The sequence below is a fragment of the Tenrec ecaudatus genome, chromosome 12 (assembly GCF_050624435.1).
Source record: "Tenrec ecaudatus isolate mTenEca1 chromosome 12, mTenEca1.hap1, whole genome shotgun sequence".
Taxonomy (NCBI): Eukaryota; Metazoa; Chordata; class Mammalia; order Afrosoricida; family Tenrecidae; genus Tenrec; species Tenrec ecaudatus.
Genome location: NC_134541.1, coordinates 123,556,975 through 123,582,857, shown reverse-complemented (window position 1 = coordinate 123,582,857; position 25,883 = coordinate 123,556,975). Strand labels below are relative to the sequence as shown.

The window sequence follows — 25,883 nt, the reverse complement described above, 5'->3', positions numbered from 1 at the left end:
TTCCCCGGGAGAAAGACGGGGCTTTCACCTCCCGTAAAGAGCTACCCACAGGGTGCCGTCCTCCCTGTCCTGCCGGGGCTGCAGGCATCGCCCTGGGCCCCGGAGCAGTAAGATGAAGTGCACGGCACATGTGCACAGTCCCTGTGTTGTAGCCAAAGCCGACAGAGGCTGCTTGCTCACGACTCAGCGTTTCCGCTGCTCCGCCCACCCAGCCCAGCCCCACGAGTCTGTAACCAACTCTGATCAACCAGGCAAGATGTAGTGCTGGGGTTGGTTAGAATCCAGAAGTGGCCCCTCTGACCCCCACTTTCTAATGCCTTTAGCATAGGAATAGTCTGGAAGACATTCACAGGACAGCCTCTTGGCATGGGCAGTGGCTTACAGCAGCTATAGGAAGTTGTGAAATGAGAGACCTTGGAAAACCTAGTGGTCAAGAACACAACGTTCAAAAACTATCGGCTCCTCACTAGCCGTGTGACTGTGGGCAAATGGCTACATTTCTTTCTGCTTTTATTTCCTAACTGCCCCCAAAGAGATCATCAGTGCATTCCCGTCTTAGGGATGTTGTTTCCATTGTATTCTGTATTGTATTCTGTGTTCGTGCCCAGAGAATGTTCTGTAAGCTTCTGTGCAAGGCGCCTTCACAGGCAGTAGCTCTTTACAGGAGGACAGGTAACACAGAAGAGGCTTTGTTCTTCCTGTCCTGCCCACCTCCAGGAAATTCAGCCAGAGAGAGGCTGAAGGGCTGAGTCCTTTGTGGTTTTGTGGAGACTCTGGTGTCAGATCCCTTGAGTCACGTCTTACTGGCTGGGTGGGCGCCTTCCCCTCGCCCGCTCTGCAGAGCAATGGCTCCAAGCCGATGTCTCCTTCTCCCCCTGGCACCTTCAGAAGAGCCCCCAGAGGACAAAAGCAGGAAGACGCGCTACCACGACGAGACGGACCAGAGCGCCCTGCAGAGGATGACCCGCCTGCGCGTGGCCTGGTCCATGCAGGAGGACAGACTGCTCATTTTCTGTCGCATCGCCAGCAACGTTCTCAACACCAAGGTACCGGGCCGGCCGACCCCTCCTCCCTGGGAGCCCACGCCTCTCCTGGGAACCAACCAGGAAAAACAGTCTATTCCTAAAATTCATCCAACAATTCACATGTTTGTGCAGCCTTCAGGGGGATAAATCCCTTTTTGAGGTTTCATTTTGCCTCGCTTCAGGCAAAACAGCTCAGAGCTGTTCTGTCCCCCTAACACCCCCTTTTTTCTCCAGGATCCCAACCCTTTTCTGCTCCCCCTGCCCACTGGCATCTGCCCAAAAACCTTCTGCTTCTCTGCCAGTAACTGCTTATCGCCTCTGGAAAGGCTCTGTGGCCCCGACAGGTGCAAACAAGTGCTCCCTTCTCTCTCGGCCCCTGAACTGCCCCTTCCTCTCATTGCTGCTGTGCTTCTGGAAACCCTTGGCCCAGCAGAGCAGCTGCTCCTCGGGGCGCAGAGACGTGGGGTGCTGGTCTTCACAGTGCGGCCGGCCCCTGACTTAGTGTCTGCACACAGTGATCACTCACTCCGCATGTGTTGTCTCAAAGTGAACTAGGGCAGTGCACACACACAGACATGCACACACACCCCATATCCTCGCTGCCGCATCCCTGAGTCCCAAGCAAGTGGAGAGGGCCTGGCCAACTCTCACTCTCTGGCCAGCAACCTGCTCTAGTGTCACAGCCTCCAAGCGGGTTCTGCAGCCTGAGGTAGAGTTTGTGTGTGTCCCCTCTCCCCTTGTGGGGGTGGACAAGGACCCCCACCCAGGAAACTGAGCTCTGGCAGCTTCCACCCCAGGGTCCCCTCTGGATATCCTGCCGGAGAGAGGAGAACCATGAGGAACCCAGTCGAGTGTCCTCTGTCTCGCAGGCGCATTAGATTTCTGTTTTCTCGATCTCTCTCTCCAGCTTCTCTCATCTGCCAGTTGTCCCCTGGTTCCAAAGCGCCTCTGTGGGAACCACCCGAGCTGCTCCACGGGAGGCTTCAGCCACGGCGTTCCTCCACGGCAGGGAGTCTCGCATGCGTGGCCCATCGTGTGAGTCCAGGACACTGACCGGCTGTTTCTTGGCTCTCTGTTTGTTGCAGGTGAAGGGCCCGTTTGTCCCCTGGCAGGTCGTGCGGGACATTCTCCATGCCTCCCTCGAAGAGTCTCTGGATAAGACGTCTCACTCGGTCGGACGAAGAGCTCGTTTCTTAGTGAAAAATCCACAAGCCTATCTGAACTACAAGTAAGCCCTGTTTGAAGCGTCACCAGCCCAGGGCAAGCCTCTGCCTCTCGGTTATTCTGGGCTCAAAGCCCCTCATCTCGTCTGTTTAAGATGCTTGTGTAAGATCCAGATAGAGCACGCCGGGTCTCCCAGTAGACTTTTGGATTGCAGGGGAGTGTATTGATAAGATTGTCTTGCCCTTGAGGCCCAGGTGGGATTCTAGGCCCTCTGAGGTGCACGTGGATGGGGACTTGGGAGGGAAAAGACTCAGGGAGTCACTGCGACGGCCCCTTCTCACAGAAGACCAGGTGGAGACCGGAGGGGCTGAATGTCACACAGCTGCGGTGGGGATGGCAGGTTCTCTCTCCCGTATATCCGGAACGGCGCTTGATATCTTGATGGCCTTATTGATGGCCGGACTCAGCCCAAAGGGCCATTGGACAGAATGCCCTTGGCCATTGTCACAGCCGAGCTATGAGTGTCAGGAACCTCCTGGTGATGGCAGCTGCCTGGGAGCCCAAAGCATCCTCTTGTGGCTGGTCTGCTGCATCCTAGGTTCTCCACTTGGGTAGGCGGGCTCTCTAGAGAACCCAAGCCCGTGATGAATAGATGTAGTGGTTCACACAGTTGTAGGAGACCCTAAGTCCAGTTAAAGTCTGTGGGTCAGCTGTGCAGCTGGAGGCTTTTCATGGCTCACACAGCCGCCAAGGTTCAGGAAGCAGGGAGAGCATCCTGGTGGATCCCGAGGCTGGTGAACCCAAGCCTCTGGCCAGATGGCAGGCTCTGGTGGCTCTCAGGGTCGGCGGGCAATATGGTAGGCCCTGCAAACCGGAGGTTACTGAGCCAGAGGCAGGATTCAGACCAGCAATACGTGAAGAAGTTCCCAGTGTCTACTTATATGTATGAGGCAGAAGGAATCGGTCATCCAATCTGTGAGGAAGGAATGGTACCCCTGCTCTCTCCACAGCTGCTTGGCTGCTCGAAGCAGTTCCCTGGGGCTGCTAGCATTTCGTTAGGTTACATCGTGGGGGAGACCTGAACCACCAAGTTACTGCGAACCCTGGCCCAGCCAAGCCAACGCAGAACCTACCGACCACACCCACCATTGCCTCACAGGTTTATAAATCCATTGCTAGCCCACCAGGCCCCTCCTGCACTTCCCTCCACAGGCAGGGACTTGAGTGGGGACATGGCGCTCTAGCAAGTGCATGGAGGCACCCATGCCGTGTAGCCATGCCGGCAGGAGAGGGCAGGATTCGGCTGTCCCTGAGTCCATTGTCTCTCTGATGTATCTAAAAAAGCATCCTTCACAGTTAGCCAAGACCAGAAGCATCAGAAGAGGAACCTTCCGGTGGCTGTTCTATTGGCATCATTGACGGCCCAGACCTCCTTTCTGTCTCCTCTATGTGCAGGGTTTGCCTCGCCGAGGTGTACCAGGATAAGGCGCTTGTTGGGGAGTTTATGAGCCGGAAAAGTAACTATGATGACCCGCAGGTAGGTCGGCCCCGTGGGGTTGATGAAGGGCTGTTCTGGAGGTCTGTCTTCCAGGCGCTGGGCCACGAGCCCGACGTGTTCCCTGCTCGTGTGGGAAATCTGCGCGCCAGATCTTTGCCTCTGGACCACATGGGCGTGGCTTTGGGCACCGGCGTTGAGAGACGGGTAGAGGTTGATGTGTCCCTTTGAAGGCCCTGCTGAGCCTTGGGGCCTAGTTGTTACGAAAGCAGGCGAGCTCTTCAGAAAGGACAGGCACCTGTGGGCAGGGTAGAGAGGAGCCACACGCGAAGCTCATGGGCCTTCATGTCTCTCAAAGAAAGAGGACGCTCTTTCCAGACCCAGTCTCCCTCCTCTGCGCTGGGCACCTGCTGCCTTCATGTCAGTCCGGCCGCAGGCAAGGCCTCGGCGAGAGGTCCAGCCCTGCCCCGCAGGGAGCAGGTCAGGCAGGGAAGCAGGTGACTCTGCAGGGCAGAAAGGGAGCCCAGTCCAGCCAAGGAGGCCGGGAGGGAGCGTCGGGAATGGTTTGGGTGCAGGTCACTGACAGAGTGATGGACCTCAAAGCAGGCTGCCCCCGGGGACCCAGGTACTTCACTCCCTCACATCAGTCACCTCAAGGCTGCAGGGCGACAGGTGTTCACAACAGAGCCCCGGGGCGGGGCAGTTCTTCCCAGAAGCACCTGGCTGACCTGGACACACACCTGGGAACCATTGCTAGCACAGGGGAACAAGGCTGCCCTGATTAGCCTGGACCTGGCCTGGAGCCCCCCCAGCTCAGATCGGGTAGGGGGAGGGAGGAACACACTTAGATAGCCAGTGCTATCACTGGAGGACTTTGTAAAGGAGCTGACATTGAACTGAAGCACGGCAGAAACAGAGCAGCCAATCACAGGTACTAGGGACGCAGGGAAAACAGAACCACAGGGGGCCGGGGGGGGTGCTGAGATGTGGCGTAGCCAGGCCATCAGAGAGCCCCCACGGCCAAGGAGCTGCCCATTTTGCTTATTGGAAAGCTCGTTCTGGCCGCCCAGCCAGGTGAGGCCAGTGAAGCGCCTGGCTGTGCTCTGGGTTCAGGGCCAGGGTGGCCTGGGCTGCAATGACCACAGTGCAGGGTGGAGGAGGGGGCCAGTGTGAGGGCCACCAGCTGAGTGGGGTGGAGGACAGGAAGGGGAGCGGAGTGAGTGGTGCTTGCTGAGGTGGAAGCAGGAGGAGGGAGATCATCCCAGGAAAGGGTCATGGTCTCGGGACAGACTGACGGGACCCGCTGTGAAGGCCATCCCCCAGCAGTGGGGGCACTGAGTGCTCCGAGTCCTGAGCATGGGCGAACATCTGTTGGTCAGTCTGTTCCTGGGTGCTGGGCAGCCCTCAGGAGACAGGGACGACAGGGAGGCGGCCCTGCGAGGGCTGCCCGCACAGCGGCCACGCCAGTCCGTCCAAGGCTGTCCTTGTGGGCATAGTAGCCCCAGAGGGCAAGGGCTGAGCATGCCATCTTCTCCCGTCCCCAGGTTTGTGCGAGTGAGTTTAAAGAATTTGTGGAGAGGCTTAAAGAGAAGTTCAGTTCATCCCTAAAGAATCCGAACCTTGAGATCCCAGACACCCTGCAGGAGCTGTTTGCCAGGTAAGGTTTCCACAGGATTCCCAGGATTCTGCAAGAGCAGAAATGCCGGCAGCCAGACGTCCCTCCCTGGTGTAGCAGTGCTGGGAGGCCTGGCACCTCACCTCACAGCCCCGGCATCTACCAAGTCCCCGCCACCAGCTGTCCACGAGGCCCTGAAGGTGGAGAGAGTCGCGTGCCCAGCACCCTGCTAGACACAAGCATTCTCTCCCTGAGCCCTGGGTGCTGTTTTCAGAGCGGACACCTTTGACTTCTCCCCCCACCCCCAACTTCCCACCATGATCCTTTATTGACTGGTGACACGTGGAAACTGCACGTTCGGTTCTGGACAAGCCGTTCAGTGATGAGGGCTGCATTTTTCACACCATGTGAACGTTTCCTACCCCCCCCTCCCTTTTTTTTTTAACCAGGTAAAACTTTTTAAGAAACCTTTTGTGAGTCAGAGGTGTACAGAGCAGATCTGTTTTCCATTCAGCAACTCGTACCCGTTTTGTTTCGTGCCATTGACTCCAAGCCCCACAACACGACATCACTTCCTCCCTGTTTCCTGGTCCCATTCCCTTCTTCCCTGCGCCATCCGAGTCCTGCTGTGGGTGAAGGCTGCCTGCCTGGGTTGTCTCAAATGACCACTTTCACTAAGGTGTGTGTGGTTTGGCGGAAAATCAACCGTGGGTGTGAGTACAGGTCCAGACCTAAAGGGTGACCATTAAGGGCCACCGTTGTTTCAAGGGCTGCACCAATTTTTTGGTCTTTTATGATTTTGGGTTTTGTTCCACGTTTTTCTCCCACTCTTTCCAGGGCCTCTGTTGTGACATGGTCCCTCTCAGAGCAGTCGGCAGTGGTAGCCGGGCACCATCCAGTTCTTCCGGTCTCAGTGCCAGTGACACGGATGCAACTCGGTCTTTAACCAAAATGTTCGGTTTATTCCCATCCCAGTCTTTTAATCGTTGTTGTTCATAGATGTTGACCTCGTGCTGATGAGGGCTCATTCGGGTGGGTCTTGAAGACGGACATCAAACTCACAGCCATTACTACGTGCTGTTTGACCAGAAGGTGGTCTCGGGATAGGCTCGGTCCTCAGTCTACAGAGTGTCTCAGGGAGCGCTGGATTCTCCACTCTCCTAATCTGTCTGGCTTTTTTTTTTTTAAATAAGAAATTTGCCATCTTCTCCGTCAGAATGGTCCGTGTTGGTAGCTGGGCACTACCTGGCTAATTTTGCTGCTCTTGGAGCTTCTGGCTCACGCAGCCTTGTGTCTTCCCTTAGCTCTTGGTTCCCCACTTGCATTTTTGCTCCTGGCAAGTGGAGACCCGGAGCCGTAAGTGCAGTGAGTGCCGTCCCCCAACCATGTAAGGCCCCAGACACGGCCTCCTTCAGTAGGTGGCAGGCCGTGAGTTTGTGAACTCTCTTATGCCAGTCCACTGAGTTGTCCCATGAGACTGTGCGGCTTCAAATAGCTGTTTACCTGGCTGTAATTTATCATCACCTTTATTTCCAGTAAAGCTGTGGAACATTTTTTAGTCGAGAAACCAGACAGCTGAAATGGAATTTTGTTGAGGGAGACCTCGTGAATCATTTACAGGAAAGAAAACGTTGCAGTTTAACATAAATCCGATCTGGAGTTTTCTGGCAGGCAAAGCAAAAGTGAAAATGGCGCCGTATTTTTTCTTATTGGGCTAAAAATAGCTCACAGTGTTTCTGAAAAGGTTCATCTTCCTTGGCACTAGATTCTAGGAGGAGTTTGCTATTACAGAGATCCCAATTCATCTTTGACTTTGGGTTTTGCAGAAACCAAAGACAAGACTTACAAATGGCTGCTTTAAAAAGAAATCAATTCTATGATTTATTCACATGTATTTCCATGGTATAAACACGGTACAGCAATACTGCACGAAGCTCAGAAACCGGACAGGGAAGCAGTCGGTGACTCCGGTGCCCGGAGAACAGCCGCTGTTCATTCTCACGTGGGCTTCGTTCTTCGTTTCTTTCTGACGGCCGTCTTAGCGTGATCACACCGAGACCACGGTTTTCTACCCCGTTAGCAAATGACATTTCTCACACTGACCCTCATTTTTATAAAAATACTTTCCTTATTTGGTAGGCAAGAACGTGGTCTTTTCTCGTTTCCATTTGCATATACGCTATTTGGGCTTTGCCTGGGTTTTCCCTGGGACGTTCACCACTAAGTGGCCATCCCGAGCAGCCGATGCCCAGCTAGGATCCGCCCTGTCGTGCTGACATGGCTTCCCTCACATTTCCCGTGCAGGTACCGAGTTTTGGCCATTGGAGATGAAAAAGATCAAGCCAACAAAGAGGATGAGCTGAACAGGCAAGTGCTGACGGACGGCGACTCTTCCACGCCCACCTACTCATGGGTTTGCCATGCTGCGTGGCCTGGGGTCCGATCTGGCCTGCCTACTTGTCTTCACACAAAAGCCTGCCTCAACACTGTTCCTGTCTGGCCCTGCGGCCCAGCCTACCCCTGGCCAGGCTGAAGATGAGCTGGGTGGAAAGTGGGGACTCTTACTCCATGAGCTGTCCGGGCAAATCTCCAATTTAAAAACGCAATCTTTTTTTCTTTTTTTTTTTTCCCTCTGCCCTTTTAAGTTGGAAACTCCGTGTTAATTCCATTTGGTTGTGGCTCACATGTTTCAGTAACGAAGCCTCTTCTCATGGGAGAGGAGCATGTTTCAGCTGGGAGGGGGAGGAGGCCTAGATGCCCGACTGCGTCTGGTGGTTGTCACTAAACGCGCCTCTGGGGGACGCCCCCTTTTACCCACCGTCTTGGAAGTCTTTCCCTGCAGAAGGAGCCAGTTAGTCAGATCCTAAGAGAGCAGTGTTCATTTCATTTTCCCCCTTTTCTGGAGAGAGTGGTTTTGTAATGAGGATTGGGTCCCGAGATGAGCCATGGCCGTGGCACTCAAGCTGCTTGGTGGCCCCTCCCCTGTCTCTTCCAGTGTGGACGATATCCACGTGCTGGTGCTCCAGAACCTCATCCAGAGCACGCTGGCCCTCTCCGACAGTCAGATGAAGTCCTGCCAGTCGTTCCAGGTGGGTGCGGGGGCACCTGGCGTCGGCATCCCTGCCTGCAGCATCCGTGGGCATGGGCTCTTCCCAGCGGTGGGTTCTCGGGAGCCGATTCCTTTGTGTCCTTTCACCTTTCAAGGCTGGGCTGGGGTCCAGTGGCCTCCAAGTGCCTCCTTGTTTCAAGTCCGGTATTGAGGACGGGAGCCTGGGTAGCGAGTAGTTTCCACATGAGGCTGCGATCCACAAGGTCGGCAGTTTGAAGCCACCAGCCGCTCCTCAGGAGAAAGACGGGGCTTTCCACTCCTGTAGTCACAGTCTCAGAAACTCGCCGGGGCACTGTGAGTCGGTGTCGGCTCGGTGGCAGTGAGGTTTTTTGGTTTGTATTGAGGAGGTGAGGTGTGTCGAAGGAACCAGGCTGGCACTGAGCGGATGAGCCAGGAGCTGTTGAGAGATGCTGAGTAGCGGAGATCACGTGTGGGAAAGCAGTGGGCTGCCTGCCCCCCGAGGCCTGGGGAGGCTCCTGGCACTCGGCCAGGCTCTGGCTAAATGCCTATGAAAGCAGAAAGCAAATCTTACTTAATCCCTGATTGATGGGGGGTGGGGGGGATCTCTTCAATAAATATGGAAACGAGGTTCAGAGAAGTTCAAAGACACACCAAGGTCGACCACTCGCTTACTGCACTGAACAGAGATGCCGCCCCGGAGGTGGTCCCCCAGCCCTCATCAGTGCGAGCCCGTGTCCTGAGTAGAACCCACTCAGACGCCCTTAGGGGTGACGGAGCCCCAGCCAGACGTCTGCTTGACCAAGCAAACCAGCCACCGCTGTGTCGGTTCAGCACCCAGTGGCCCTTTGGGAAAGGGCAGTTCGAGACTCTCGTTCTCTGTGGAGGATAAAGTCTCATCTTTCTCAGCTGGTCGTTTCGAACTGCTGACCTGGTGGTTTAGGAGTCTACACCGCCCACCAGGGCTGGAGAATGTAGGGGCTCCTCTCCAGTCCCTCTGGTGGGTGGAGACGGGTGATATATGACACACACACGCACACCCCCGCCCAAGCCTCACCCGGCCCCAGCAAGGCCCCCAAGCAGGAACTGGACCCGTTCCCGGGCCATGGCGGGGGTGGGGATCCTTGGGGAAGCCGGATGTCCTGAAGGCCCTCAGGTTTGCCTGTAGTGCTTGAGAGCAACCCCCATGCCCCCAGGCTGAGTGCTTCTCATTCACCACCAAGTCAGAGCTCTTGAGTTGACACTCAGCTCCCAGGGAGCAGGTGGGGTGGGCGGGCGAGACAGCCGGCAGGTTTGTGAGACTGAGAGAGTGAGTGGTGAGGCCAGGCGGGCAGGCTGGGCCAGCGGAGGAGGCCCCTCTTTGTGGGGACCCTGTACTCCTTCTGGGCAGCAGCAAGAGAGGCCAAGCCATGCTCTCACAGGACCTGCCCCCTCTGGTCGGAGGGAAGAGCCAGGAGTGAGCACGCATGGACCCATGTCCAGGGTCGCTGCTTGGGGGGGTGGGGGTGGTCCCAGGGCCACGCTGGAGTCCTGAGACCCCTGTGGAGAAGGTGTCCTGCAGGTCAAGACCTGGGAGATGCTTTCCCAGCGCAGAGTCCCCCCGCCGGAGTGACGCCATTGTCCAGCAAGCGTGAGGGTCACCAGGCACAGGATGGAGCCCACCGTAGTCAGGGAGAAGCCACTGGGTTTTCTGAAGTGGGAGATGCTGTGTGGTTTCCGGACGGCTAACGAGGGGCTTTGGTTGCTGTGGAGTAGGGAGGGGCGGGGCCAAAGCAGGAGGCCTCCCGCGGTGGGCAGAGGCAGGGGTGGCGGGGAGGAAGGCTTGCCGGGGCCCAGTGTCAGTCAGCCCGCTGTGTTGCAGACGTTCCGCATATACCGCGAATACAAGGACCCGGTCCTGGTCAAGGCCTTCATGGAGTGCCAGAAAAGGAGCCTGGTCAACCGACGCCGTGTCAACCACACCCTGGGCCCCAAGAAGAACCGGGCACTGCCCTTCGTGCCCATGTCCTACCAGCTGTCGCAGACCTACTACAGGTGAGGCTGCGCACGGTCAGCCTGGCCTCTGCACTGAGCGCTCGGCCTCCCGCAGCCCAGCCGTCTGCCCTCCGCCCTGGAGCAAGAGGGTCAGGGCGTTTATCACATGCTGGACCATTCTTTTCTCTCTTCTTCTGTCACACGGCCGGGCATCGTTTCTGATTCAATAGCTGCTCCCGTTGACGGTGTGCCGCTTCGGTGGGGACAGGCGGATGGCATCCCCAAACCTGGCGGCTCCTGGCTGGAAGACTCACGCTCTTCCATTGGCACCCTCATTTATTTCTGGCTGTTGGCTCCCCAGGGCGCTGCGTGGGGCTGGGCGGAGGTGCTGTGGGCACTCCCTCGGCCACCTTCCCAGGGCCCCTAGATCCTGGACCCCGTGAGCGGGGTACAGAGGGACTCTTCCCGCCCTGGTCCTGCTCTCTGCGCTGTGGAGGCTGCACCCGGACTCTCTCGGCGCAGTGAGGTCCTGGTGGGTGTGTAGCTTTGATCCCATTGCTGTTTCACCCACTTCTCCCTTTCCTAAATTCCCACTCCCTGGGAAAGCAGATTGGTATAGGTAGAGCTGTGACCTTGGAAGCCGACGTGAGTCCAGGCACAAGAAGCCTGTTTGACCTTGAGCAGCTTACTTCCCTAGGTGCCTGTCCTTCTTTGAGCCACAAGCGTGGCCAGTAGAGCCAGAACCTTCTCTGGCCTGCAGGTCCCATTCTTGCTGTCTCAGGTCATTGGAAGTAGCCCTCTTCAGGCCAGGCAGGGCTTCCTCCTTACTGAGGCCGCCGACATGCAGCGAGGTCTCCGTGTAGGTTCAGGGCGTGGTTTGGACAAAAGCCATGCCTATCATCCCCGGGCCTCTCGGACACAGAACACTCTTCAGTAGCTGGGCAGTCGGGTGGGGCGGATGCACAGTGGGGTGGCGGCTAGTTGCCCCTCCTGCTCAGCCAGGCCCTCCCTGCCCTTGTGTGTGCAGGATTTTCACCTGGCGCTTCCCGAGCACCGTGTGTACAGAATCGTTCCAGTTCTTCAGCAGAATCCTGGCTGCGGGCAAGTCGGACCAGCCTGATCATTTTACCTTCAAAGACCAGGACAGCGGCTCAGCCAGTGACATGGTGGCGTTTTCTTTGGATGGCCCTGGGGGCCACTGTGTGGCCGCCCTGACGCTCTTCTCCCTGGGCCTGGTGTCAGTGGACGTCAAGATCCCAGAGCAGATGGTGGTGGTGGACAGCTCCATGGTGGAAAACGACGTCATTAAGAGGTAACAGCCTGCGGTCCCTGCCTTCGCACGGGGCCTGGGGCCCCCCCCTTGTAGGTGGGGTGCCGCACAGAGCCTCAGGTGATCGTTTCCTCTCCACACGGTGGTGGTGGCGGCAGCGGCAGCGGTGCGCCATGTTCAGCCATCTGGTCTCTATTTTGCCACTTGATGCACTTTCCTGCTTTCTGCCTGGCCCAGCCGGGGTGTGAACAGACAAGCAGTTCCTAGGCAGTGCCTTCAGGGAGCACCCCCGGGCCGGGCTCACAGACCTGTACCCTGGGAGTCACGGTCTGCAGGTGGGCGTGGTGGTCTCTGAAGTTCTGTGGGAGGTGGGGGGCGGAGGTGGCTCGAGCGTGCAAAGAGGACACGGTGCAGTGTGAGCAGGGAAGGCGTCAGGCTGGGTTCTCCGCGGGAGCAGAGCCAGGGAGCGTGCATGTCGAGACCTGTATGAAGAAGGCATGCTTCAAGGCAGTAGATGATGCCCTGTGGAGGCTGGCCATCTGTGGGACCAGCTCGAAGCGGGGATGGAGGGGAGCTGCTGGATCTCCAGGGGGTGGGTTTCGCCAAAATGTCCGTGTGTCTGAGGGGTAGTCGTGCCCCTGACACCAGATCATCAAATGGGTGATCATGACCGGAGCCTGACCATCACGCTCCACCCACTGACAGCTGGACACAGCTGTAAAGTCACACTGGTGCCCAGCGTGGTTCAGCCAACACATGTATCACCGCATCTCCTGCCATACTGAGCAGTGACGGGCGGCCGGAGAAAGGAGGAAAGCGAGATATGTGATGGGAGTCTGTGTTGTTTCCAGGTGCCCCAGAGCCAGGTCCAACCCGCAGGGCCCTGCACAAAGCAAACGAGACACCGTGGGGCCTCCCCGTCCCCCGTTGGTCTGCTGTGTCTGCCCATGGTGGTCCCTCTCCGTGAGGCCCTCCACCACCCCCTTTCCCCCCGTTTTTGCTGCCCCTCCCCTTTACCAAGTGTTATGTCCTTGTTTTGATGGTATGTCGGACAAATCCTTGCTATCCTTGTCTCCAAGGGCCCTTCCAGCAGTGCTCGCTCCAGGACAGGATTGGCCGAGGAAGTCACTGTTGTGCAGAGCTCTTTTACTCCACGGGCCCCTTCCCCATTCCTTCTCATCGCCATTCCAGTCATGTCCCTTCTAAGGCCCCGGCCATCTAGCCAAGTCACTGGTCTCAGCCTGAGTTTCAGTAAACAGTTCCACATCTGGTCACTTCTCCTACGACATGAAGTGGGCAGCCAGGTGCATGACTCAGCCTGCTGCCCTTTGGAAGGCTTCCTTTCACCACTGCCCTGCAGGGGGCATGCCAAAGGGCGGCTCCCGTGCAGTGGCTGTCCACCTTCAAGTGGTACCTGCACATCATGCAGGCCCAGGTTTTCTCTGCCCCAGTCCGCTTGTTGTAAAGAACTCCCCAGGAAGTCACAGGGGCAGACTGGGAGAGGGGAGGTCCTGGGACAGGAGTGGAGCCCTGGCGCCTGGAGGCCACTTCCCCACGTAGCTTAGCAGTGCCTTCAAGCCCTGCTTGAGCGGAGTCTTAAAGGAGCATTTCCATTTCCTGATGAAGACCTGTTGTGTGCATCTTACTGTGTGCCTCAGTTTGTGCTGGACAGCTCAGTCTGCCAGGTGACTTGGTAACCCATGGGTCAGCCAGCCCAGTAATTAACCAGCCAGAAGCTCCTTCTGAAAAGAAGAGTAGCCATCTGCAGAGGGCGGAAGGGCTCTGCTCCCAAATCCTTAGGGTCTTTGCCGTCATTCACTCCACAGTGCCTCTCCCTCGGCCGCTGGCACCCCGAGCACCCCTGGGTCAGCCGAGCCGGAGGGCCCAAGTGGCAGAGTGACTTGTATGCAGCCTGAGCCTGTGGCGGAGTCTTCTCTTGTGCTGGGCCCAGAGCACTCAACATGAGCAGTTTTTCCAGGCGCTTGATAAGTAGGCGCGAGTCGCCTACACCTCAGTGAAGGGCAACAGCTGATCCCTCGCCTTAGAAGCAATCGCTCCACCTGCGCCCACACCACTGGACGCCTAGAAATTTCAGCAAGGTGCAAGTTACCTGAGTGTTTATCTGGTTCATTTCCCACCCTGTCTCCTGCAAGGATCTTACCAATTAGTCCAGATTCCAGTGTTCCTTCCTTTCCGAGTCCAGTTGCTGTGACTTAAGTCTTGGTCATAGGTCTAGAAGCACAAGTGGGCGCCCTTAGGGTTTGGGAGCCCAGCCCTTTAACCATCACAGGGGTAAGAACAGAAGGCAGCTTGAGGGCAGAATAGCTGAGCTAAGACTTATGCTTCTTAGGACGGGGGCAGGGGATGGGTTTTCCCGGCAAAAACACAGCTGTGAAGGGGGTCTCTGAGGTGTGCGTGAGAAGGTGGACAGGAGGTGACGCTGGGGCAGCAGTTTCTGGTCGGCTCTCTAGAATATGAAAGCACAGCTCGACTCTCACAAGGGGGGTCAGATCTCCTGGCCAGGTCAGATCACCGAGGGCCTCAGATGAGGGTGTGCTCCATCAGCCAGCTCTCGCTTTTCTGCTCCCAGCCTGGGGAAGGACGGCACTTTGGAAGACGACGAGGACGAAGAGGAAGACCTGGATGAAGGCTCGGGGGGCAAGCGCCGGAGCATCGAGGTGAAAGCCCCTCAGGCCTCGCACACCAACTACCTGCTGATGAGGGGCTACTACGCCCCCGGCATCGTCAGCAGCCGCAACCTCAACCCCAACGACAACATCGTCGTGAACTCCTGCCAGGTGAAGTTCCAGCTCCGCTGCACCCCTGCGCCCACCTCCCTCGAGCCCGCTGGTGAGTACTGCCCCCAGAGCCCCTCGGTGAGTTGCTGACCTCTGGGCTCTCTCTGCATCTATGGACCAAACCAGGAAGAGCCAGCCCAGGGAGCCCACGCCCTCTGACACCCCGACCGTCCCCAGGGACCGTGCCTCCACCCTTAGAGCCTGTCCACCGCGTGGTCTTTGTTTTTAGTGAGAGTAATCGGGTGGGAGCTAACGGTCAAGTCCCAGGGGCTTGTAGGAACAGCCTCAGCAGGCCCCTCCCCCCCGTTTCCAACTTCCCTAACACACGGCTGCTCCACAGACACGGGCAGCCTTCGCACGGTCGCTCTGCCCTTGGTCTGCTCCCCGCCATGACGCTCACTGACCGTACCCGCAGCGGGCTCAAGCATCGAGCAACAAAGGCGGGTTTTCAGCTCCTTCCTCGCTGACTCCCAAGCTCCATCCTTAGTACAAAGGATGCTTCAGATCCCCTGTGAAATGGGAAACCTCATTTCCCGAGCCCTGCATTCCAGGCGGTCTCTCCTCCCCCATGGAGAGTCAGGCCCAGGGGGCCCCTCCTCTTCCCTCTGCCTCTACCCATCCCCTTCCTGCCTGACCTGGAGCTTCACCTGTGGAGGACCAGGGTGCACGGTCACGGCTGTCACCACAGAAAAGCTGCGTGTGCTTTGCTGGAGCCCAGATGGGGCAGCTCCACCGACCTGCCGGTGGTTGTCTCAGCAAGACCCCGCCCTAGCTGTCTTTAGCCAAAGTGGGGGTTGACTGGAGGGTCCAGCTGCCTCCCCGATCCTAAGGAGAAGTGAGCCCAGGAGTACAGAAGGGGGAGCCAGCACAGCACGAATCAGGCCTCCTTCCGGACTCTGGTTCCCCATCCTCGGGCCCAGCTCCTGGAGCAGGAGAAGCATTGTGCCCGGGGTGTATCCAATCCAGTCAACTGTGGTCAGGGGCCTGACCATGTCCACCCAAGTGACACCCCGCCCCCATGCCACACCTCGTTGTTGCTGTGCACTGGCCGAGGGAGCGGGCCTCTGACCCTGCTCCCCGTCTCTGCAGCCACTGCTCTGGAGGAGCTGACCGTGGGAACGTCCTGCCTCCCTAACACGCTGACCAGGGTGATCAACACCCAGGAAAACAGCCTGGAAGAGTTTGTCCACCTGGTGGCGCTGTCTGGGTACAAGCCGGAAGACGTGGTGGCTGCCCTGGAGATCCAGAGGGCCGTTGCAGCCGCGGGCTATTTTGGGGTTGACAGGATGGCCCTGAGCAGACAGTTCTCCGCCTTTGAGGAGACAGACGGCGAGCGCACCAGGACATTCTCCGACTACGTCCAGGTGAGGGAGCTCTCGGGGAGCACACACCGCACACGGGCCTGGTTTGGGCCATTAGGGGTATGTTGTGGAAACCTTTAATTGGTTTCAGCGTCCAAAATCAGGATGTACCACGTGAAGTCCAGCTTCGCCTGACAATTAGTTCTGGCCATCCGGGGCTTCTTCTCGGGTCACCACGGTGGTGGCTGTCCCTCCTCAGATGGTCATGTACTCCCCAGTGTCCCCACTGCCCCTGCGGTCCTTACCCTGGCCGCCACTTTACCTCCCGGTCCCATTCACCTCGGCGAACAACACAGTAGCTGCTGGGTCTTGTGGGCCATGGCCAGCAGGCTGCCCCAGGAAACGTTCTCTTTGAGCTGGGACTGGCCCGCCAGTATTTTTCTCAGGAACTTCAGCGGTACAGTGGTAGAGCCCAACACAGATAACTCGTGTACCTCCTGACTGGGGACTGTGGACAGAATGACGCCCGTGAACAGCACGGCTGCCGAGGCACCGTTGGGAGCATCAACTATGGAGACTGTAGGGACAAAGGGACATCTTGGGGAAATAATATTAAGTGACCACAAATGTGCGTTTCCCCTGAAGCTGGTAGGGCATGATAGACAGGAAGGGGTCCCTGAGCATTGTGGATCATTGTGGATCGGGGAGAAGGGCGCTTCCTCCAGGAAACCCTGGCCTCTTGATTCTCCCAGCTTTCAAGGTCAACGCTTGTCACCCCCCACCCCAGTGAGCGCAGGAAATAAGGGAGGGTGGCCACTGCTGTCCTCCTAGGGCTTGGTTGTGCGCAGGACCCTGGGTACATGCAGAGCCCCAGGGGTCAAGCCGAGCTCGGGGACCCGCCCACACCCATCTCTGGGCTTCACTGGTTGTGGAAAGGTATCGGAAGCAAGGTGGCAGGGAGCCTCATCCCTGCCGGCTTGGTGGCCCTTCCAGTTAACAGTAGGCAGGACACAGTAGAGGGGGAGCCGGTAATGCTCCCACCGAGCTTGGGCTGCGGGGCTCCGCAGAGAGCATGCGGGCAATGCACAAGGAGACTACGCCTTTCCACCGGCTCCGAGCTGCTTCCGAGCACTTCACACATGACTGTGACAGATGCGATTCGGGAGGGAAGGGACTGCTTGTCTCCTGCCTCCGTAGTTCAGACCTAGGGCCAGAGGCCATGCTGTGGGCTGTGTGTGTGTGTGTGTGTGTGTGTGTGTGTGTGTGTGTCCTCACGGAGCTGGGCTGGCCATTTGCTCGAGGCAGGTGGTCCGGTGGTCACCTGTGGCGCAAACGCAGACCGACCCGTGTGCTCTGCTTGCCCTAGGACCTCCTGGAGCAACACCAGGTCCTGGAAGTCGGCGGCAACACCATTCGCCTGGTGGCCATGGCTTCCGCCGAGCCCTGGCTCCTGCACTCGGTGCGTCTGAAAGGCAGAGAGGAGGACGCGGAGGCTCCAAGAGAGGACCCCCAGACCAGACCACTGGAAGGAGCTCCCAGCGAGGGCAGCCCGTTGGAGAGGCAGGCCACGCCTCCCCAGGGCCCTCGCGGCACCAAGAGGGGTAACGGCTGGGCCAGTCCGAGCAGCTCCGAGAGCACCCAGCCGCCCCCCGCCAAGAGGCCTGCGCTCCAGGCCGGGTGCTTCCCCTCCAGCCTTGGACGGAGAACAGAAGCAGGGCCCCAACCTGGGGCCCCTGCTCTGCTTGCAGCTCCCGAAGACACAGGCCCCGGGGAGCCTCCCCTGGGAGCACTGGAAACCCAGCAGGAGGACCAAGACGATGACCCAGGGCCCAGCTCGCCTGGTCAAGAACATCTGAGCTACCAGACCCAGCTTGCAGAAGGCTGTGAGGACCCCCGAGGTACCTGGGCCCCCTCTGCCCGCCCCTTCTCAGCCCTCAGCCCCTCGCTGTCCTCCTAGATGGGGACCCTCCCAAAGGGACCTTGGAGTTGGGCTTTTCGTAGACCGAGCTGGATGCGTCTCCATATACCCCCACAAGGGGCAGCAGGCTCCGGATCTTGGAGAAACTGGAGGGGCTGTGTGAGCAGTGTCCCGCGAAGGAGCAGTTGGCACATTCATTTATAGAGATGGTGCCGAAGCGTGCCTTCCCCCTCTGCTTCTGCACCCAGCAGTGGTCTCTGTTGGGCTTCTGTCTTGGCCCTACTGGTTTTACACACCCAGCATTTCTGGCCAGGGCCCTTAGCTGGGAGCTGGGGCTTGCCAGCTCCCCCTGGTGGACAGGTGCACACCCACCTGGACGTGCCAGCTCCTGCCTCCACGGCCCAGCTTCCTCCTTGGAAGCGTCTGAGGACAGGGTTGGGCCCCTTGTTTTCCCCGCTCTCCAGAGTGCGGGCGCGAAGGAGGAGGAGCTGGGCTCCCTGTGGTTTCGGTTCCGTTCAGCCTTGTCCTCTTTTTTCCAGGAGTAGCCGAGGGCTCTGCGGCCAGCAGCCTGTCGCAAATGGCACAAGAACGGTGAGTGTGGGGATCAGTCCTGGGTGGCCTGGGAAAGCCTCCCACAGTGGCACAGTGTGGACAGACTGTCCAGTGCAGCGGTTCCTGACAAACAAAGGGGCTTGGGAATGGCTGGGGCCGGTTTGGCTATCAACATTCACAGGGGCCAGCCCAGTGGGAGGGCCTGGGCAGCAAGAAATGCTCTGGCACACAATGGCCGAGGGCCATGGTGAGCAATGAGCTGCCCAGCTTGCCTGCCAAGGACATGGGTGGGCACCAGCTTCCCTTACTGGTCTCCTGCTGCCCACAGTTACATGCAAGAAAGGGCCCAGAGGTACAGCAGCGCCTGCCCCAGGTCACAGCCAGCGGGTGACTGATGATAACACAGCTCCTCACCCCAGGCCCAAGGCAGCCTTCACCCCGGGGACTCCGTGCTCCCTGGGCTTCTCAGGGAATGAATGACAGGGTTCCCCTGGTGTGAATACAGGGCTGCGATCTCCAGAGCCAGGTGAGCTGGCTCCAGGACCCCACTGCTCAGCCTTCACATCCTGAGGGTGAGGGGATGCCCGTCCAAGTGCCATGTGGCTGCGGTGCTCGGCTCCAGCCTGGGCGCTGGGCAAGATGGCCAGTGGTTGAGCAGCCGGAGCCTTTGTTCAGAGGCAAGTGTGCTCCATCGCCCCCCATCCACTGCACACACACACACAGAGCTTCTGCACATAGGCTGCCGAGCCTGGCTGCAGGGGGCCGTGGTGCTCACAGTGAGTCTGAGCAGAGGTGGGTCATTAGTACCCACAGTTAGACAGGAACATCAGAAGGAGGGTTGAAAGATGGGGTGAAAACCTAAGTGGTTAGACTAGGGGCTCTCTTGGTAGTGTGGGGGTGGGGTGGGGGCTGAGCTGAAGCAATGGTGTCGGTCTTTGCAGCCCGAGTGGAGACCGTCATGGATTGGTTCCTACGACTGGTCACAGTGGGTCTGAGCAGGCCCACCTTCGAGTCAAGTTCCTGGCATTGGGGCCACTCTGTCCAGGCGGGTGGGGGGATGTCCCTGAGGAGAGAAGAGAAGGTAATGGGCTCCCAGCCCTGTGCCTGGGGCCCTGGCTGGGCAAGCCCTGACCCGGTCTGTCGGTCTCCCGGCCCTGCAGGGACGGCGAGAGCATCTGCTTCATCGGCCGCCCGTGGCGCATTGTGGATGGACACCTGAATACGCCGGTGGCCAAGGGCATGATGGAGGCCCTGCTTTACCACATCATGAGCAAGCCCGGCATCCCCGAGAGCCACCTGCTGCAGCACTACCAGGGCGTCCTACAGCCCGTGGCTGTGCTTGAGCTGCTCCAGGTGCGGCCGCCAGGGGACGGGGCTGTGGGCGGGCGGGCGGGCGGCCGGCTGGGCGAATTCTTGGGCATGGCAGCCCAGAGAGGCTTGGCCTGGGTGTCCTGGTGGAGGGACCCAAGCCCTTGCAGCTCCCTCCTACCTCCACGGTGCCCACTGCAAAGGCTTACCTGCAGACAGGCCCTGTCCTCCCCCTCGGCCTAGCTGGCCCCAAGCCCTGCTTCCTAAGACTCTGCCCTCGGCCCTGGGTCACCCCCTCAGACTGCTCCTCTCCGGCTGCCCAGCCTCAGTTGCAGGTGTCCTGAGGGTCCTGTCTGACCCTTTGTCTCCAAGTCACGGCCCATCAGGCCTGGTGGGCAATGAGGGAGCTAGTGAGCGTGCCCACCTGGCTGATGGCTGCCCTGGGTTCACTGGGGGCTGGCTCTTGCTGCCCCTCCAGAGACGCTGAGCCCAGCGCCCATGTGAACCAGCTCGCGCTGCTCAGGGCTGCCCACCCTCCCTCCCACTGTGCTTTGGGAGCAGTGTGGGCCGGGCGGTGCCACACACGGGCTTGGCGAGGGTGGTAACTGCCGTGTCTGTGGCTTCTCAGAGCCTGGTGTCCCTCGGCTGCGTCCGGAAGCGTGCGCTGAAGAAGCCTCCCGCCGTCTCGCTCTTCTCAAAGCCTGTGATTGAAGAGGCCGAGGTGCCTGCCAGGCCCGGCGGGAGCCCCACGGCATTCTACGAGCCCACGCTGGACTGCACCCTCCGCCTGGGCAGGGTCTTCCCCCATGAGGTCAACTGGAACAAGTGGGTCCACTTCTGAAGCAGGGCCGCCCCACCCCGCTCCCTGAGCTCCTGGGAGAGTGTCCCCCCTGGCCCCCGCCTGGCTGCTCCCTGCAACTCTCCTGGGTCGCCTTGGGCACTGGTGTCACCCCCCAGGACTCGGGCTTCTTGTCCCAGCCAGGGTCGGGGTGGGGGCAGCAATGAGGCCACTGTGATGCCCTCCCCATGCTCTTGCCACCTGGAGGTCACATCCTCGCATGGGGCCCCGAGGGGGGCTGCGTCTGCAGAGTGCATGCCTCGCTGGGCACCCACCCTGGAGCACCCACGTGCCCCAAGGATGGGTTCTGACGGAGACTGGGCACCCGCTGCCCAGCTGAGACTTCACCACCCCAGCAGAGACTGACCCTTGCCTCCTCGGACCGCCTGCACTCAGAGCAAGGCCCCCGAGGGGCAGGGATGTGTAGCAACAACCCCACCCCCACCCCACCTCCTCACTACCAATAGAACCCCTAAACTAACTACTTAGGTTTTCTTCTGATCTTGTGATCCTCTTTCTGATTAAAAAAAGAAATTCCTGGCATGTATTTATTTTTTTTTTATTAAAGTGAAGCAAAATGCACAGAGTTCTGTGTGTTTCCTAAGGACTCCTCCCTCCCCCGGGCAGGGCGTGCTCTGCTCTCCCCAGGGAGGAGGCACCACTGGGCTTGACTCCCCAGCCTGGCCGGCACCAGGCCTTGGGGTCCTGGCAGCGCCTCCCAACCCCCCTTCTCCTGCCTGGAAACCCTGCAGCCACCTCAGCTGCTCCCATTCCTAGTTCTTCGCCAAGAAACTGGTTGGGGCAAGTGTCAGGGGAGCAGAAGAAGGGGTCCAGGGGGAATTCCAAAAGTTCATAGAAAATGCCCACTATATTTTCATTCTGTTTTCCATGTACTTTCTGAAGCCCCTCGAATGTCTGGGTGGGGAGAGTAAACGTCTGGGGGTGATGTATCTGTGTGCAGGGTAGATATCGGGAGCGGTACATCGTTCTGGGGGTGCTGTGTAGGGAAGGGGGCTGGTTGTCAGACGCTCTGAGCCCAGGCCAGCGCACCATCGGCTCAGTAAGACCAACCTCGCAGCGAGGTCGCAGAATTTGGTGCACGGGCATTCTGATATAGCGTACTTTTTTGTTTTGTTTAAAACGTATAAAACCCTTGTTGGTTTTGTGTTTTTGAGAAATACACATTTCTTCTCTTAAAAAAATGGAAAGATAGGTAGGGCTGGATTTATAATCAGCTCCCTGAAGATGGATGTGGCCCCCGCACACACAGCCCCCACCCCCCAAGCTCTGGGGGACTCCTGATCTGGCCCACCCCCGGCTGTCTCCATCCTCTCTCTGCCACGGCCCCGGACACTCCAGACCAAATGTACGGGTGACGAGCGTGGTCCCCAACACAGCTAAGATAGTTTTATTGGCACATGATTCATGAATCACATGATTTAACCGTTCGAGCATCTTGGGGAAAGTTATGCAGCCATTACCATAACCAATTTCAGAACATTTTCCTCCCATGCTTGTTAGCTCCCCATCTACCCGCAACTTCTGCCGTGCCCCTGGTTAATTATTGTTACCACCTCTAGGTTTCCCTATCCTGGATTTCATATAGAGAAAATCATACGAAACAAGAAGCAAACAAACACAAATGACTACAAAAATCTCAATCGAAAAGCAAGCAGAAAATGCAAAAACTCTGAAAACTTTAAAATGGGTCCAAAAGGAGATCAAATGATAACATGTTACATTATAGCTTAACTGAATCCGCCACCTTCCATCACTGCTCTGTAGCAAGCTGGCCTTCAGAGCCCTCCACAGGGCTCAGGGAAGTCATCGGAGGCCTAAACCACCCAGGGACCCTGAACATGGATTTGAAGCTACCATTAACATCTATAGCCTTCTGGGAACTGGGTATTCCACGTGTAAGTTGGTGCTGTTCCCTCCTCCGGGTGTGGATTTTACTATTTATAGTCCGTGGATCATAAATCTGGGGTGCTGCTTTCATGTGGATTTAGTTGATGCCTCACCTAGATGGGTGGGGTTTTTTGTTTTTAAGACCCCAGGTGCTATTTTTAACAGCCAGGCACCATCTGGTTTCTCCCACACATTTTGCTACAGTACCCATATCTTCAGTGATCTCTTCACGAGGGCAAGTACGGAGTAGGGCCATGTCTGAAGAACTAACTTAGATTGGGCCTAGAATTATCATTTTATGGTCGAGGAATTTATAAATCATCTCCCTGAGACATAAAGCGATTCTATTGATAGTGTCATCTAGCCAATGATCAAGATTCCAAACACCGTTGAGAAAAGGAAATGATATGTGTATAGGCCTGCTCTCCAGACCGAACTCCACGACTCGTTGGCTTGCACAGATTAAATGCTTAAGCGACAGGCTCTCTATCCCATGTACGTGAGCGATGGGGGCTGGTGAGAGCAAGACTTTCACAAACATCGATTCACAGAGGCAGAAGCATGCTGCCAGACGGACACGTGTCAGCAGAAAGCAAGGGCAACGTATGTGCTAGCCCCGATCCACCGGTCACTGCCTACCCTCCACGCATGAGATCTGTGCAGGTCAAGGGTGAGCCACGTGCCACGCATCTCGCCTTTGGGCCCGGCGCTTCCATTTGAGACCACGTATCGCGTGTGAACACGTCGGTCCTTGTGCCTGTGCGTGCTTTATTTGCGCAAAACATTGTAACCATGGCTCTGAAGAGAGGGCGGGAGGGAGCCGGGCAGTAGAGCCACGGGGCCAACTGGTGAGAACCACGAGGGTTACAGGAAGGAATCAGGCCGCCCATGTCTGGTTTGGTGGCCGAATCCAACGTGGTCAGAAGAGGCGAGAGAGACTTCGCAGGCTTTGTTAGCTCTGTGGAGGGGCGTCGGGAGGAGGGCTATTGGGTCTCGAGGTTGATGGCTGAAGAGCCGGCCGAGGAGCTGGTCAGGGAGCACAGTGCAAAAGGAGCTCACCACGAGGAACGCCAGGATCTTCGGAAGGAGATGCCGCTGAGGAACTGTCCTGGGGAGGGAAGGGAGGAGGCCCTGAGGTCCTTTGAGACAGAAACAGACGGAAGGGGCCATCTGTTGAACAGAACGGCAGCAACGGGAGGCAGCATAGTGAACCTGGCCTAGGAACGTGCCGGCTTTCACGTATAAGAAGGCAGTGTCCTCGGATAAGCTCTCAGTGAGAAAGGGGAAGAAAGGGCGAGAGGAAAGCCCCAGACCGCATACTGCCAGAGGTCATCGTGGAAGGAGGCCCTCCCTCCAAAGAAGAGCATTTCTCCCCTCCCCTGGCTTCTCTCAAGCTCCTCGGGTTCCAGGAAGCTTCCAAGTCAAGGTCAAGTGCCTGTACTACATTGTTTAGGTGTTTTAGGGGTATTGCCACAACCTAGCGCAGTTAGCTGTGTGTTACAGTCCTAGACAAAGGAATCCTTAAGTGTGATTTGGAGGCCTCAGGACCAGTGACTTGGTTTCCCATGATTTCTTACGGGAAAGATATGCTCCGTTCTCAAACTTTTCGGCCAGCACACATTTGGAACGAATTGCGTTTGACAACTGAGGTTTCCCACTGAAGGTCGGTTACACACCCATTTGAGGTAGAGCCAGTTCACTCACTTAGTGTCGCTTCCACAGAGACTCCGTTCCCTGCGGCCCCCGAAGGATTGGAGCACCTCCAGAGGACAGAGTCTGGAGTCCCAGTAGTCTAAAGCACACAGCCTGAGTCGCCAAGGGCTGGATAGAAACGAGGTCAAAAGTGTCCAATGAGGAACGTCGTACCAGGCGTATTCTCTCCTGGGGTTCCAGAATAAGTATCGTGAAGCCTGTTCTCCCCACAACGGGCCTTATTTCTTGACTAGGCCTTCAGTGCGGCTTCCTGCGTTGTTCGATGTTTTGGGGCGTCACTAGGCGCCATTGAGTCCATTCCACGTCTGTACCCTTTGTACGACAGAACGAGGCGCTGCCCAGTCCTGTGCCCTCCCCACACTTATCTTTACGTTTGGGCCCCCTGTACAGCCGTGAGTCAATCCCTCTTGTCCTTCCTCTTGTCCGCCGTTCGTCTATACCAAGCATGATGTCCCTTTTCTGGGGCTGCTCTCTCCTGAGCACCCACACATCCACAGGCCATGAGAGGAAGTCTCACCATCCTTGCTTCTAAGGAGCAGTCTGGCGCTGCTGCTTCTAAGACAGAGTGTTTTGGATTTGTGTTTATTTGTTTGTTTGTTTTTTAGCTTCATCAGTACTATAATTCAGACAGACACCTAGATTCGTTGGTCTTCCTTATTTAATGCCCAATCTGCACAAGACTAACTCGTGATGGTAGTGGAAAGCCTCTTCTATCCCCTGTGGAGCAGCTTGGTGCTTTCGAACTGCTGACCTTGCAGCGAAGTCATCCTGCCCCACCAGGGCATCTTGCAACTCGAGGGCTGAGTTCTTCCTCAGTTCTCTCAGTTTGAGAAATGCCAAGCATGTGACCAATGAGTGGTCTCTTCCACAGTTGGCTCTGATTGGACTTCTGGTGGATGGCATTTATCTTGTCCACCGTCTCATTCAACAGCCGTAGTGTACTTGATTCCTGTGTGATCCAGCCAGTAAGGTTCGCGTGTACAGTTACCATTTATGGTATTTGGGGGGTGGAAAGAGCTTTCAAATGAATACGTCACTGGTCTAGCAAAATTCTGCCATGCTGTCTCTGGCACTATCTCTGTCATCGGCGCCGTATTTCCCGGCTATGGATCCTTCGTTGTTCTGACCGTTCACATGCCAATCACCTGTCATGAACACATCTTCATTGCTTGTTGATCGGTTTCAAACTGCAGCAGTCAGAGACGCTCTTCCGTTTCCTCACATTGGCTTTAGTAACTGGTGCCTAAATTCGAATCATTTTCATATGAACTGGTCTTCCTCACAGGCCTCTGGGTATAATCTGAAGCTCTGGCTGTGTCCATCTCTCAGGATCGATCGTGAGATGTTTCTTTGGACAAGGAAGGGGAGGCCGTTCCTAAGCAGACCACATGATTGTCTGATTCGAAATGGCCAGTGCCAGTCCGTTTCAGCTCACAACGGCCTACGGTGTTAATTCTGTTTAGATTTCACTTCGTCTTTGACAACTTCCAATTTTCCTGGAGTCCTACTCTGTCCATCCCAGGTCTCAATCAGTGCCTGCATCTTCTCATTTCGAGTCAGACCCTATCTGTAACCACAGATCCAAAGAGCTTGGCTTCGTCCACACCATGGAGGTCGGCTCTCCTTTGAGGAGGCGGCTCTTCCCCCAAGGACCTTTCCACCTGAACGCGCCCGTCTGCTGTTCAGAATGTCTCCTCCGGTCAATTTTGTCCTAAGTCAAGCACGGTCCCAGCGGCCACCAGCAGGTGGCACCAATGGCTCAGACATCGTTGCCATCCGTCGGTTCTTGGCCTCCAAAGGCGTGAGGTGAGACAAAAAATATTTATGTATATGTAGAACCGTGCTCAGGATGCCTTGCTTCTAACAATCCTGTTTAGTAAGCCATGACAGCCCAGTCCCGACCACTTGCAATGGACCCAACACTGGGGCATTTCATG

General features: G+C 57.2%; 1 protein-coding gene across 2 annotated transcripts in view; it reads left to right on the top strand.

Annotated features, from left to right (window-relative positions):
- Positions 1 to 20,907, top strand: part of GTF3C1 (general transcription factor IIIC subunit 1) — a 72,627-nt gene extending 51,720 nt beyond the window's left edge. For both annotated transcript variants that reach the window (XM_075564652.1, XM_075564651.1), the window contains exons 24-37: positions 889 to 1,046; positions 2,111 to 2,253; positions 3,645 to 3,726; positions 5,229 to 5,341; positions 7,604 to 7,666; positions 8,295 to 8,388; positions 10,228 to 10,400; positions 11,368 to 11,652; positions 14,201 to 14,460; positions 15,498 to 15,772; positions 17,076 to 17,607; positions 18,167 to 18,218; positions 19,340 to 19,532; positions 20,116 to 20,907. In XM_075564652.1, the coding sequence (XP_075420767.1) occupies positions 889 to 1,046; positions 2,111 to 2,253; positions 3,645 to 3,726; positions 5,229 to 5,341; positions 7,604 to 7,666; positions 8,295 to 8,388; positions 10,228 to 10,400; positions 11,368 to 11,652; positions 14,201 to 14,460; positions 15,498 to 15,772; positions 17,076 to 17,607; positions 18,167 to 18,218; positions 19,340 to 19,532; positions 20,116 to 20,328 (2,636 nt within the window). In that variant the 3' untranslated portion in view covers positions 20,329 to 20,907. The remainder of the gene's footprint in view (positions 1 to 888; positions 1,047 to 2,110; positions 2,254 to 3,644; positions 3,727 to 5,228; positions 5,342 to 7,603; positions 7,667 to 8,294; positions 8,389 to 10,227; positions 10,401 to 11,367; positions 11,653 to 14,200; positions 14,461 to 15,497; positions 15,773 to 17,075; positions 17,608 to 18,166; positions 18,219 to 19,339; positions 19,533 to 20,115) is intronic.
- The last annotated feature ends 4,976 nt before the right edge of the window (positions 20,908 to 25,883 follow it).